Here is a 14,766-nt window from a genome sequence, read left to right as displayed (position 1 = left end):
TTATCTGTTCCATTAAAACTTAGAAAACTACTAATTATTAAAATTTATATAATAATGGCAACGCTACAAAATAAAAAAAATATAGTGACGTCAACATTGAAATCAGGAAATTTTAATCGATATCTTTACAGATTATTTCAAACACAGGCATTTATTTATGAAAAATTATAGATAAATTAAATGAAATAATATCCTTTCGTAACATATGAATGATATTTTACTTCATTAATACTTAATCATATCAGGTTTAGTTTTTTGTGTCTGCAGTCGTGGTGCGCATAAACACAGATAACTCGCATAAAACTCATAAAAAACTCATAAAACTTAAGAGGAGTCGTATAAAATCAAATTAAGTAGATGGCATCGTGTAATTTATTTACATTTACTAATCAGTAATCAACATAATATTATTAATCTTATTCTGTGCATACAAATGTCCTAATTATCAGAAGTTTAATTTTAATTTTGATTTAATATATAAAAAAAAAATCTTTTCTTTATTTCCTTTATTTTTTTCAGTTCAATTTATGTTTGTGATATCAATCAAGAATTTTGCATTTGATAGGATATCGATACACCTCACTTACTTTACTAAAACTTACCAACATCACTACATGAAAGAATGAGAAAAAAAATAAATGAATCCCGTCTCAACTTCGCTTCACTTGTGTTTTTTTCTAATTTTACTGTCATTAGACCGATAATTTGATGCATATTTTGTATGCAACAGTTATTTTGACCACATATTTTGCTCTATTATGATTCAAATCATCGCGGGGAGTGCTCTAAGTGCTTCTATAAACTAAAATCAATAACAATCAGTGACCAACAAAGGTACGCTTGTGTTTGCTTTTGCTAAGCGTATAACCTGTGTTTGTGCTGGCGTCCGGTTGGCGTCCGTCATAGTTTGCGATATATTCACAATTGTGTCGTATTTCGTGATATTGTAGGCGTAGAAATGTGTTCTAGTGGGTTTGTGAGTCGTGCGTTACTAAGAGACGTTTGTTTTTAGTTACCAAGATGAATTATGAGGCGGAAAGAGCGATGAACCAGAAGCGATTGCGTATGGAGGGCGAGCCGGGCCACGGAGTCGTCCAGGGGAACGGTTTGCCGCTAAATTATATAGGTACGTGTCGTGCGTTGAGTGTGGTTGGGTTTTGGCGGCGGGAAAATACTAAGGTTGTTGTTTGTTGTAGATAATGGGCACCAGATACCGTACCAGCCTTACGCGGGAGCTTACAACACGCATTACCCGCCCCCGGATGCGTTTTCCCCGTACGGGCCGCCGCCCCCGGGGGGCTACGCGCCGCAAAACCTGTCGTATGCCCCCCCCGCGCACCAAAATTACCCTCATCATCAGAGTTTTCCGCCACAACAGCCTCCACAGGCTCAGTTGCATATGCAATCCCATATGGGTGAGTGTTTGTTGTTGTTTATATTATCTGACCAATGAAATTACCTAAACTTTAACTGGCACTGTTCCTCCAGCAGTTGCCTCCAGCTGAATAGTTTAAAGTGCCATTAATCTGTATACTTCTAACATAATAATATTCTTATTATACACAAAATCATAAATATTTTCAACTCATTGCTTTCATTTCTGATCATATTCAGTTTAAGCCATTCATGCATGTGTATAATTCTTTAAAACGCCATAAATCTGTAATTTTTTAATTTTAACTCCTGTATTCACAAACAATGCTTATGTAAAGCAGCAAATCGAACGCGCAGCGTTGAATAGAGCCTTTTGATTGGTTCGTGAGTCACGTGTCCACGTGCACTGTGAGACCTCATAGTAATGTTTGTGAATACGGGTGTGCCCTAAAAATGTATTTTTACCATAAAATTTGACAAATATACTTAATGATACAAGTTTTGTTCCATCTGTCAGTTAATCTTTTAGTGCAAGGCTACGGAGACGTGGGGGTGCACAAGCCAGCGTGGCCCCCGCAGCCTCACCTGTTGCCTCCGCTCGATGCTCAGAAGCCGCTGGACGTGAAACAGCTCAAACCGGAGATCAAACTCGAGCCGACCGACGCACAGAAACGACCCCATCCAGAAAATGAGATGATGGTAAATAGAACATTTGTGAGTGACTTTTCAATATTTTAACACAATTTTGTTCAATGATTCTTCAATATAATAAATCCTTGGAATTTTTTCAGTAAACTAACAAATAAAATAATCTTAGTATAGCTGCTGATAGCAAATAGTTGTTTAAAATGAATTTTCTGCTCTTTTTTTCATATTCTACTATACTGTATTATTGTCTATGTACTAATTCTACAATTAATTTGTTTTAGGGAGGAGATCTGGATCAACCAAAAATAAAGATCAAGACAGACATATTTAAGCCCGATGATTTAGCACACAGACCGCTAATCGATAAACCTCTAGGTAAGCGAACTCCTTTAAATAATTAGCAATAAGTAATGCTAAATTTGAATTTTGATGATTTTGCCTGATGGTAGTAAGTTCGATCCCTGCACTAAAAGTATTGTAATAATGTAAATGAACATAATCAGTATTGGTATAAAAATCAAATCAAAATCAATCAAAACCTGTCAAGTTGTTGTTCTTAAATTCTGTTCTTTGTAAGTGAATTTCTAAGGCAATAATTATTGATTTACAGATGTTGCCCACAAGCCAATGGACCCACACAAACCAGCAGATTTACAGAGTAAAGGTAAATTATTATAAAATATACCATCGTTCGTTTCAGCCGAAAGACGTCCACTGCTGGACAAAGGCCTCCCCCAAGGATTTCCACGAAGACCGAACTTACGCCGCTCGCATCCAGGCACATCCCGCGACCTTCACCAGATCGTCGGTCCACCTAGTGGGAGGCCTGCCCACGCTACGTCTTAAAATATACCATATTTAAAAGTTTTTCATTAGATTATAGATCGCGCCATCCATGAAGACGCGCCCCACCAATATTTGGTCTCGGTCGCGCGGGGTGCGGGGAGTTTGATCCGAGCAATCCGAGCGGCATTATTGTAGTGTGCGTGTGCACTCATGGATGATTTAGCGTGTACAGACAACACTCAAACATTAGCGGAAGAATGGTGGGGCGCGTCTTCGTAGATGGCGCTATCTATACCAAGTAAAGTTGTGGCCGAAACTAACTATGCAGTGTAAGAGTAGGCGCACACCGTTGATTTTTCGTCGGCCGATAGTTTAGTCGGGCAGTTGATCAGTATGGGCATGTATGGGAGTGCGCACACTACGCCGATTCGATTTGGCCGATTCTTCATACAATTTAAAATCGGGCACAACTATCGGCCAACTAAAAATCAACGGTGTGCGCCTACTCTAAATGTAAAGTATAAGTAAATTAGAAAATCTTAATGCTGGTTTTTGTTCCAGAAGATGGTCTTGCTGTAGGAGACAAACCCACGGATAAAGCAGGTATGCATAAATGTACACTATTATTTAATAATTCATGTCAAATAATAATATTATTATTAGCTCAAATGGTTTTAGTAATTTCTATCAAAACAAATGTGAAAATAAGTGCATATCTAAAAAAATCTGGCTTGTTACAGTCACAGTTAAATAGAATAGCATGTTCCTTATGATATTGAAATACATTCTGCCTCTTTGGTATTACAACAAAAAAAAGCACACAACTTGAATATTTTTTGAAGTTAAAGCGCCTAGTTAAGTAACTGAATAAATAATTTTAGCAAAGCATAGATTGAGGCTTTTACAATTTGAAACATTTTCATTACATAAAGTCGAAAACCAATAAAATTGTTCAACATTTGTATCCTATCCTACAGAATAGAGGATTATATTGAATTTTTTGTGCCCCAACAGAGTCGTGTCAGGCGGAAGGAACTAAAGATGGCGGTGGTGACGTCCAACGTCCGTCTGACGCGAGCGCAGCTTCCGCTGACAAGTCGTAAGTTTTCGTTCGTTTCAGCCGAAAGACGTCCACTGCTGGACAAAGGCCTCCCCCAAGGATTTCCACAAAGACCGGTCCTGCGCCGCTCGCATCCAGGCACCTTCACCTTCACCAGATCGTCGGTCCACCTAGTGGGAGGCCTGTCCACGCTACGTCTTCCGGCCGGCTTTATAATATTACCTGTTTCAAAAATCGGGTTAAAACTATCCTATCCTAACTCCTATCCTATCCTAACTCCCGGGACTCGTCACTCGACTCTCTCGATACCGAATTTCATCAAAATCGGTTCAGTGGTTTAGACGTCAAAACATAACAGACAGAGTTAGTTTGGCATTTTTAATATTATGTAGGAGGTGTTATGAATTCCTAAGTTACGGCCGGTTTACACATGTTTTCTTTTTACTGTTCCGTTTTATCGTGTACGATTTTTTTTCGTCGATGTATGTATTACTGTATACAGAATACTGTGTCATGTGTGAAGTCGCTCATACAACTACATACGCCATCGACGAAAAAAAAACGTACACGATAAAACGGAACAGTAAAACGGAGACATGTGTGAACCGGCCGTTACTGTTTAAATCGTTTTGGAAGGCTGACAAAAGTGACAGTTACTTCCGCCATTTCTAGCACTGGAAGTGGTGGTAGGGCAAGCTATCCCAACTAATATTATAAATGCGAAAGTAACTCTGTCTGTCTGTCTGTCTGTCTGTTACGCTTTCCCGCTTAAACCTCGCAACCGATTTTGATGAAATTTGGCATAGAGATAGTTTGAGTCCCGGGAAAGAACATAGGATAGTTTTTATCCCGGTTTTTGAAACAGGGACGCGCGCGATAAAGTTTTTCTGTGACAGACAAAATTCCACGCGGGCGAAGCCGCGGGCGGAAAGCTAGTATTTGATACATGTAAAAGTCCTTTATGTCCTGTAAAGGGCCTACATAATTAGAAAGAATTTGGAGTTGTGGTACATCAAGCTGTATTAGGACGTGTATAAGTGCTCTGAAAAAGGCCTACAGAAAAAATAAAAAAAAATTTTTTAGTAACGTCTAAACTGCCGAGGAGTTTTGTTGCAGAAATGGATGGAACCTACAAGATATAGGATATAGGGTATGGTGTTTAAACGCAACTCAAAAATAAATCGTATAGGAGTGAAATAGAGGTGAAAGTTGTTTATATCCTACATAAGAAAATTAATGTTTCGTAATTTTGATCGCGTAAGATGAGAAAACATTAAAAGATATCTCAGTATTTGATCCTATCATGATGCAGTGCTGTTCTAAAATTGTTCTTATGTGCAGGGAGGAAGATCGGAAACCGTTCAGCAGTCCGGAAGGTGCCAAGATGGCGTCGACTCCTGGGAAGACGCCGACGTCCAGTATGGAGGTCAGTTGAATCCAGTAAACCTTTATACGGCGGTGGGGGTATTGCTAACATATTTTGAACCTTAACTCTATTGCTTGAAGTCGAAACTAATAAAAAATCGTTGCTAACTGCTCTTGTGATGAAATATGTCTTGGTTTATAAGATTTTTATTCATCTGTCATCCACTTTACGCTCTAAAGAAGTTGTTGTTACTATGTATACAGGGTGTTAGGTAAATGGGTATATGAGCCAACACTAGCCCATTTTAACATATTATGCATATAAATGGTATGGTGAAGTCAGAAATTTGATATCATAATTTTATTTTTTTAAATTTTCATACAAAATAAAATTTATAAAAATATAATTTTCTGACTTCACCATACCATTTATATGCACATGTTAACATGGGCACCCTGCAGAAAAAAACTCCTATTTTTTTCCGATTAATTTTATTAGTCAGTTTAATTTTTCTTCATAACTTGAGACTTAATTATCCACCATAAGTTGCAATGAAGGGTGACAAAAAACTTCACCATCATTGCTTTAACGAATTAAAAATATAGATATTCTTTCAATTTATCATATTATTATGGTATTAATTTAAGTACGTCAAATAATGGTTATGGGTACCAGTTGTCTATGCCAATAAAGTAAAATCCCAACTAATATTATAAATGCGAAAGTAACTCTGTCTGTCTGTCTGTCTGTCTGTCTGTCTGTCTGTCTGTCTGTCTGTTACGCTTTCCCGCTTAAACCTCGCAACCGATTTTGATGAAATTTGGCATAGAGATAGTTTGAGTCCCGGGAAAGAACATAGGATAGTTTTTATCCCGGTTTTTGAAACAGGGACGCGCGCGATAAAGTTTTTCTGTGACAGACAAAATTCCACGCGGGCGAAGCCGCGGGCGGAAAGCTATTTAAAATAAATAACACAAAAATTAAGCGTAACAAATCAAGACACCTGACTAAATCACAAAAGTAGACACTGATGGTCATATTTTAAGCTCTATAAAAATTCATATATGGTTGGTTTTACTTTAACAACGGCCGCCACTACGCCGCAGTTGTAATTTTTGACACAGTTTTTATTTTTTTCGGCAGTTCGACACAATGTGTCGATGTTTAATACTTCAATGTCATAGTTTACTAAAGTACTTTACTTTACTTTTCTACATAAAAGAAAGTCTCGATAAACTACATTAGGCCTGGGTTGCACTATCTTACTAAAACTCGGTCTGTGAGCACGTAGAATTTTGTCCAATGACCCCAAGCTACCCATCCTTATCGCTCGCGCGTAATTATTTTGCTATCGCGACTGTGCGACGGGCGCCCGCAGTGAGTGTGCGAGCGCGACAGCAACATAATTATGCGCGAGCGATAAGGATGGGTAGCTTGGGGTCATTGGACAAAATTCTACGTGCTCGCAGATCAGACTATAAAACTACAACAAACGTCAAAAGTCTCAAAACTCCATACAAAAGCACCGGTTATAGTTATAGTTACGGTTAAAGTGGTGCAACTGATGTTGTCTTATCTTGTATGCATCTCACTCATCAACAAGTAACCCGTCACGCGCCCACCATCAACGCTTAGTTAGTAGCGGCTGATATTGTCACGCTCGCAGCCAAAGAAGCGCGGCCGGCCGAAGGGGTCGACCAACAAGCCGAAGCCGGCCGGCGCCGCGGCGCTTAAGGGCTACTCATTTAATAGTTCATTCCATAGTCATTTTCATTTTCTACATAAAAGAAAGTCTCGACATACTACATTAGGCCCGGGTTGCACTATCTTACTAAAGCTCGGTCTGTGAGCACGTAGAATTTTGTCCAATGACCCCAAGCTACCCATCCTTATCGCTCGCGCGTAATTATATTGCTGTCGCGACTGTGCGACAGGCGCCCGCAGTGAGTGTGCGACTTTTGAAGTAAGATGGTACAACCCAGGCCTAATGTAGTTTGTCGAGACTTTCTTTTATGTAGAAAATGAAAATGACTATGGAATTAACTAAAGTCTGGTCCGGGGGCACGTAGAATATTGTCCAATGACCCCAAGCTACCCATCCTTATCGCTCGCGCGTAATTATATTGCTGTCGCGACTGTGCGACGGGCGGCAGCAGTGAGTGTGCGAGCGCGACAGCAACATAATTATCCGCGATGGGTAGCTTGGGGTCATTGGACAAAATTCTACGTGCTTGGAAATCAGACTATAAAACTACAACAAACGTCACAAGTCTCTCAAAACTCCATACAAAAGCACCGGTTATAGTTACAGTTACGATTAAAGTGGTGCAAGGCTAAGTCTTATAAGCATCTCATCATCAACAAGTAACCCGTCACGCGCCCACCATCAACGCTTAGTTAGTAGCGGCTGATATTGTCACGCCCGCAGCCAAAGAAGCGCGGCCGGCCGAAGGGGTCGACCAACAAGCCGAAGCCGGCCGGCGCCGCGCCCAAGCTGGCTCCGTCCGTGCTCGGCGCCGCGGCGCTTAAGGCCTACTCATTTAATAGTTCATTCCATAGTCATTTTGATTTTCTACATAAAAGAAAGTCTCGACAAACTACATTAGGCCTGGGTTGCACTATCCTACTAAAGCTCGGTCTGTGAGCACGTAGAATTTTGTCCAATGACCCCAAGCTACCCATCCTTATCGCTCGCGCGTAATTATTTTGCTATCGCGACTGTGCGACGGGCGCCCGCAGTGAGTGTGCGAGCGCGACAGCAACATAATTATGCGCGAGCGATAAGGATGGGTAGCTTGGGGTCATTGGACAAAATTCTACGTGCTCGCAGATCAGACTATAAAACTACAACAAACGTCAAAAGTCTCTCAAAACTCCATACAAAAGCACCGGTTATAGTTACAGTTACGATTAAAGTGGTGCAAGGCTAAGACTTATAAGCATCTCATCATCAACAAGTAACCCGTCACTCGCCCACCATCAACGCTTAGTTAGTAGCGGCTGATATTGTCACGCCCGCAGCCAAAGAAGCGCGGCCGGCCGAAGGGGTCGACCAACAAGCCGAAGCCGGCCGGCGCTGCGCCCAAGCTGGCGCCGACCGTGCCCGGCGCCGCGGCGCTTAAGGGCTACTCATTTAATAGTTCATTCCATAGTCATTTTCATTTTCTACATAAAAGAAAGTCTCGACAAACTACATTAGGCCTGGGTTGCACTATCTTACTAAAGCCCGGTCTGTGAGCACGTAGAATATTGTCCAATGAACCCAAGCTACCCATCCTTATCGCTCGCGCGTAATTATTTTGCTATCGCGACTGTGCGACGGGCGCCCGCAGTGAGTGTGCGAGCGCGACAGCAACATAATTATGCGCGAGCGACAAGGATGGGTAGCTTGGGGTCATTGGAAAAAATTCTACGTGCTCGCAGATCAGACTATAAAACTACAACAAACGTCAAAAGTCTCAAAACTCCATACAAAAGCACCGGTTATAGTTACGGTTATTAAAGTGGTGCAACTGATCTTGTCTTATCTTGTGTGCATCTCATCATCAACAAGTAACCCGTCACTCGCCCACCATCAACGCTTAGTTAGTAGCGGCTGATATTTTCACGCCCGCAGCCAAAGAAGCGCGGCCGGCCGAAGGGGTCGACCAACAAGCCGAAGCCGGCCGGCGCCGCGCCCAAGCTGGCTCCGTCCGTGCCCGGCGCCGCTTCTCTTCGAGGAGCCGCGCCTCGGCCGGCGCCGCCCGCCGTCCGGCCAAGAGCGACCGGATACCAGTACGCTATCAGGCCGTTCAGGAAAGACTTCTCCGGGATACAATTTAGAAGGTAAGCTCTTTTCTTTTGTTGTCTAGGATGTATTGAATAAAGATGTCATGGCGCTTGTCAGATGTATGAGCAGTGAGGCGTCTAAAATGGCTCAATTGGACCAATTTAATATGCTCTCCGAAACACTCTTTCTCTCTGATTATTTCGGAAAATATCAATTTGTTTAAAATCTGCAATTTTAGAACTTTAGTTTTTGAATTTTCCTGAGTTCTCGTAGATAAGAAACCCCTGTCTTTTCCAAAGCCAGGGCTTATGTAAACTCCAATTTATAATGGATATAATTATTAATTAAATTAATATTTATGCAAACCTATAGTATTAGACTGATGCCATCTTCCGCAGCGTATGCCACGAAAAGCAACCGCGCGCTTTAATGTGTATCGCATCAGGTAACTTTCAACTGAAGAATAAACTTGTCATTTTGACATATTTCCCATACTGAAACTGTCAATATGCCAAACTTTTTCTTCAGCTAAAAGTTATCCGACGATGGTAAAATCAGCCCTTAGTACACTAACCAACTATTCCTTCCCCAGGCGATGGAGCGACGACTGTCTCGACTCGTCGCACATACCCAACGAAGTCTACTTTGGCGACGTTCCCGTCTCCATGGAGGTGTTGTTCAACTACTACGACGCCAACGCTGAAAGGGAGAAGCTGGCCACCCAAGCGGCTCAGATAGCCGCTCAGAAGGCCGCCGCGGCTAAACTGGCCGCTGCTAAACTACAAGCGAGGGGACTCATATCCAACGAGGTGGGTAGACTTCTAGCCTCTCCCTAAACTAGCGTTTTTTGGACGACAGCAAGATATCGACTCGAAAACTTAGCGCCGGCTAACATCTAACGAAATGGGTGGGTACACTTATAGCCCCGCCCCCAAACAAGTGATCCCCGCGGCTAAACTAGCCGCTGCTAAACTACAAGCGAGGTGACTTATATCCAACGAGGTGGGTACTTCTAGCTACACCCTAGCAATGATTCCTACACTAGCGTTCTTTGATCGGTAGTAGGTTATCGACTTAAGCGGCGCAGAAGACTGCTAGCACCGATCCTACCTCACCCTAGCGTTCTTTAGGCATCAGCCAGTTTTAAATAGACTCGAAAAAAAGTAACTCAGATGCGTATAAGGTTGCCACTTGCCGCTGCTTATCCAAGAGCGATGGGGCTCACATCTAACAAGGTAGGTACACTAGCGTTCTTTGAGGGAGGTGCTGTTCAACTACTACGACGCCAACGCTGAAAGGGAGAAGCTGGCCACCCAAGCGGCTCAGATAGCCGCTCAGAAGGCCGCCGCGGCTAAACTGGCCGCTGCTAAACTACAAGCGAGGGGACTTATATCCAACGAGGTGGGTAGACTTTAGGGAGACTCGAAAAAAGTAGCCCAGGTGGGCAGAAACTGGCAACCCAGGCTGTCCACATAGCAGCGCAGACTGAAGGCCGCTGCTAAACTACAAGCAAGGGGACTTATCTAACGAGGTGAGTGCACTTATATTCCCTCTTCCCTCCCCCAAACTAGCGACTTCCTTAAAGGATATTATGATAGCGACTCGAAAACTTAGCGCCGGTTAACATCTAACGAAATGGGTCGGTACACTTACAGCTCCGCCCCTAAAAAAGTGATTTTTAAATGTCAGGTTGGCAGTTGGTACACAGTCCACTAGCGTTTTTTGAGCGCGATGGTAAAAGTCACTTATTAGACTTTTACAAAGCGCTTTTACTACACTCGTCGCACATACTCTACGAAGTGTACTTCGGCGACGTGCCCGTCTCCATGGAGGTGCTGTTCAACTACTACGACGCCAACGCTGAAAGGGAGAAGCTGGCCACCCAAGCGGCTCAGATAGCCGCTCAGAAGGCCGCCGCGGCTAAACTGGCCGCTGCTAAACTACAAGCGAGGGGACTCATATCCAACGAGGTGGGTAGACTTCTAGCCTCTCCCTAAACTAGCGTTTTTTGGACGACAGCAAGATATCGACTCGAAAACTTAGCGCCGGCTAACATCTAACGAAATGGGTGGGTACACTTATAGCCCCGCCCCCAAACAAGGGATCCCCGCTGCTAAACTGGCCGCTGCTAAACTACAAGCGAGGGGACTTATATCCAACGAGGTGGGTAGTCTTATAGTCTAGCGTTCTTTAAGCATCAGCAAGTTTTAGAGAGACTCAAAAAAGTAGCTCAAGTGTGTATAAGGTCGCCGCAGCTAAACCTCAAGCGAGGGAGCTCATATCTAACAAGGTAAGTACACTAGCGTTCTTTGAGGGAGGTGTTGTTCAACTACTACGACGCCAACGCTGAAAGGGAGAAACTGGCGACTCAAGCGGCTCAGATAGCCGCTCAGAAGGCCGCCGCGGCTAAACTGGCCGCTGCTAAACTGCAAGCGAGGGGACTTATATCCAACGAGGTGGGTAGACTTCTAGCCTCTCCCTAAACTAGCGTTTTTTGGACGACAGCAAGATATCAACGCGAAAACTTAGCGCCGGCTGACATCTAACGAAATGGGTGGGTACACTTATAGCCCCGCCCCCAAACAAGGGATCCCCGCTGCTAAACTGGCCGCTGCTAAACTACAAGCGAGGGGACTTATATCCAACGAGGTGGGTAGTCTTATAGTCTAGCGTTCTTTAAGCATCAGCAAGTTTTAGAGAGACTCAAAAAAGTAGCTCAAGTGTGTATAAGGTCGCCGCAGCTAAACCTCAAGCGAGGGAGCTCATATCTAACAAGGTAAGTACACTAGCGTTCTTTGAGGGAGGTGTTGTTCAACTACTACGACGCCAACGCTGAAAGGGAGAAACTGGCGACTCAAGCGGCTCAGATAGCCGCTCAGAAGGCCGCCGCGGCTAAACTGGCCGCTGCTAAACTGCAAGCGAGGGGACTTATATCCAACGAGGTGGGTAGACTTCTAGCCTCTCCCTAAACTAGCGTTTTTTGGACGACAGCAAGATATCGACTTGAAAACTTAGCGCCGGCTGACATCTAACGAAATGGGTGGGTACACTTATAGCCCCGCCCCCAAACAAGGGATCCCCGCTGCTAAACTGGCCGCTGCTAAACTGCAAGCGAGGGGACTTATATCTAACGAGGTGGGTAGTCTTATAGTCTAGCAGTCTTTAAGCATCAGCGAGTTTCAGGGAGACTCGAAAAAAAGTAACTCAGATGTGTATAAAGTCGCCGCTGCTGAACTGGCCGTTGCTAAGTTGAAGGCGAGAAGACTCATATTCAACGAGGTTGGTATGTTTCAGCTACGGATCCACGGCTTTTTCTAACCGGAGCAAACATTTTATTGTTGCGCTCCTTCTCACTGTTTGAGACAAAAAGGTCTACGCGCTAATGACTTTGATGTGTGTGTGTGTGGTTTCGTAAAATGTGTCTAAAAAACCAACTGGGCGTTTCAAATCTAATTAATCATCAAAGAAATAACGTGTGATTTATGCCAAAGCGCCCCTGTCTTACCATTTGGCGCCTCCCTTAAAAAGTGTAAAATAAGAGCTATAAGAGTTTATGAATCTTTCTAGTAAAAAAGGGGTAGGATCATGCAGCTGGTTAAGTATTTAATGGTTGTATTAACTGATTTCTTTCTCTTGCAGGTCACTACGGTGGACTCATCATCGTCAGACGATACATCAGGATCTTCAGGAAGCGAATCGGAAGACAGTGATGACGTAAGTTTATTTACAGTAAAAAAAACCATTGACTTGTACTTCAAAAATATATTTAGTGGGATTTGAACCAAGTAATTTTCAGGTGTCTGTCTCAATTACTTAAACTAACAGACACAAGACTTTTCCCATCTCTCGTTCCCACAGCTGCAACTCCTGTGTCCAGAATCTATAGCTTAACCGCCAATAAACGCCACTAATGAATGTCAATTTGCTCCTTGCCAATCAGCCGTTCGTTCGTTCATTCGTTTCAGACAAATGACGTCCACTTCTGGACAAAGGCCTCCCCCAAGGTTTTCCACAATGAACGGTCCTGCGCTGCCCGCATCCAGGCTCTTCCCGCGACCTTTGCCAGATCGTCGGTCCACCTAGTAGGAGGCCTGCCCACGCTACGTCTTTCAGCCCGTGGTCGCCACTCGAGAACTTTCCTGTCCCAACGGCCATCGTCTCTACGAGCTACGTGCCCCGCCCACTGCCACTTGATTTTAGCAATTCTGCGAGCTATGTCGGTTACTTTGGTTCTCCTGCGGATCTCCTCATTTCTGCTGCCAATGAAACCCACTAATAAATGTCAAGTTGCCCTTTGCCAATCAGTCACTGGCACTTTAAAAAAAAGATAATAAATATTTTTTTGTTCAATGAGGGTTTTCGCGATTGAATAATCCGCCAGATGGCAATACGTAGACGGGAGGTCCAAATGCTGCATGATTGGTGGATTTTGACATATCTGTCAAAGGCAAAAGGCAACTTGACATTTATTAGTGGGGTTTATTGGTGAATTTTTAAAGTGACTCATAAAACAGGATGGTTCTCAGGAGACGCCTCTAAAACGCGGCCCAGGCCGGCCGAAGGGCTCCAAGAACTCTGGGAGCCCTAAACCGGCGGGCACGCCGGGTTCAGTCGGCCGGCGCGGGCGCCCGCCGGTGCCGCCGGAACTCCGCCAGCCGGGGATCACTGATATGAAGAAGTTCTGCAAGGCCGCCGGAATACGCTTCGATTATAAGAAGCTGGTTGAAGGTAGGTGTCATTTTGGAGACGTATTTGTGTGGTATCATCATTTAAAAATTAAATAGAGTAGTGGATTTATTGAGTGGAGATCACGTTTCAGTAAACATTAGTAAAACTTCCTCTTATAATTTATTAATTAAATGTCTAACCAAAAAATGTCCACTGCTAGACAAAAGCCCTCCTCAAAGATTTTCACAACGAACGACCGGCCCTGTGTTGTCTGCATCCAGATTTTTTCCGCTACTTTAATCACGTCGGTCCACCTAATAAGAGGCCTGATTTGAAATTGCAAATACTATAAGCGTTCACATCTCCGCTACGCACAGCTCACATTTCCTCTCCTCTCCGCTTTGTTTTTAGCACATCTCGTCTCGTTTTTTTTTAAATTTCTTTATTTGTTTAGACTAATAAATAGTACTTACAAATCGTCAAATATTTTGCTCTTAAGGAGCCTTTACATGTCACATAATCTTTTTACTCTACAAAGGCTTCGAGACCAAACATTTGGCAAGTGATGAGAAGAAGCGCCGCAACAAACTCAGTCACCACTGTCTGCCGGTTTCGCTTTGTTAAAAATAACATGCTAGCTTCGCCACACATCTCTCATCTCCTCTCTCCGGTTTGATGGAAACCGTTATATGTTATAGCTCGCCTAAAGTCTCACCTAACTCGTACTTCTCCCTTCCAGGCTGCACAAAGAACAAGGAACGAGTCCAGAAGATGATGGACCTCCTAACAGCCGCAGGGCTGGAGGGCAAGCCCACCATCGACAAGTGCCGCGCGCTCAAGCAGGCCAAGCAGGACAAGAAGGAGCAGGAGAAACAGGCCAAGCGCGACGCCAAGACCACCAAGCACAAAGAGAAGGAAGGTTAGTGCGGGGAACAGTACTTAAACGTGGGGTTTAGGGGTTAGAACAAGTCCAGAAGATGATAGATACTGCTAAAAGGAGCAGTGACAGGACTGGAGAGAAGCAGGCCAAACTGGACGCCAAGACCACCAAGCACAAAGAGAAGGAAGGTTAGTGCGGGGAACAGTACTTAAACG

The 14,766-nt window shown here is 43.6% G+C and overlaps 1 protein-coding gene across 1 annotated transcript; it reads left to right on the top strand.

Annotated features, from left to right (window-relative positions):
• The first annotated feature begins 646 nt into the window (after positions 1-646).
• On the top strand, positions 647-14,595 carry LOC135082493 (HIRA-interacting protein 3-like). Its single transcript, XM_063977289.1, has 15 exons — positions 647-834; positions 1,013-1,126; positions 1,197-1,415; positions 1,904-2,073; positions 2,304-2,397; positions 2,633-2,686; positions 3,370-3,411; positions 3,823-3,907; positions 5,210-5,294; positions 6,901-6,960; positions 8,827-9,059; positions 9,596-9,812; positions 12,643-12,717; positions 13,530-13,731; positions 14,411-14,595. Exons 2-15 carry the CDS (start codon positions 1,021-1,023, stop codon positions 14,593-14,595), a joined length of 1,827 nt encoding a protein of 608 aa, XP_063833359.1. The 5' UTR covers positions 647-834; positions 1,013-1,020.
• Positions 14,596-14,766: the final 171 nt, after the last annotated feature.

Source organism: Ostrinia nubilalis, chromosome 21 (assembly GCF_963855985.1).
Source record: "Ostrinia nubilalis chromosome 21, ilOstNubi1.1, whole genome shotgun sequence".
Taxonomy (NCBI): Eukaryota; Metazoa; Arthropoda; class Insecta; order Lepidoptera; family Crambidae; genus Ostrinia; species Ostrinia nubilalis.
This window is presented reverse-complemented; position numbering and strand designations above follow the sequence as displayed.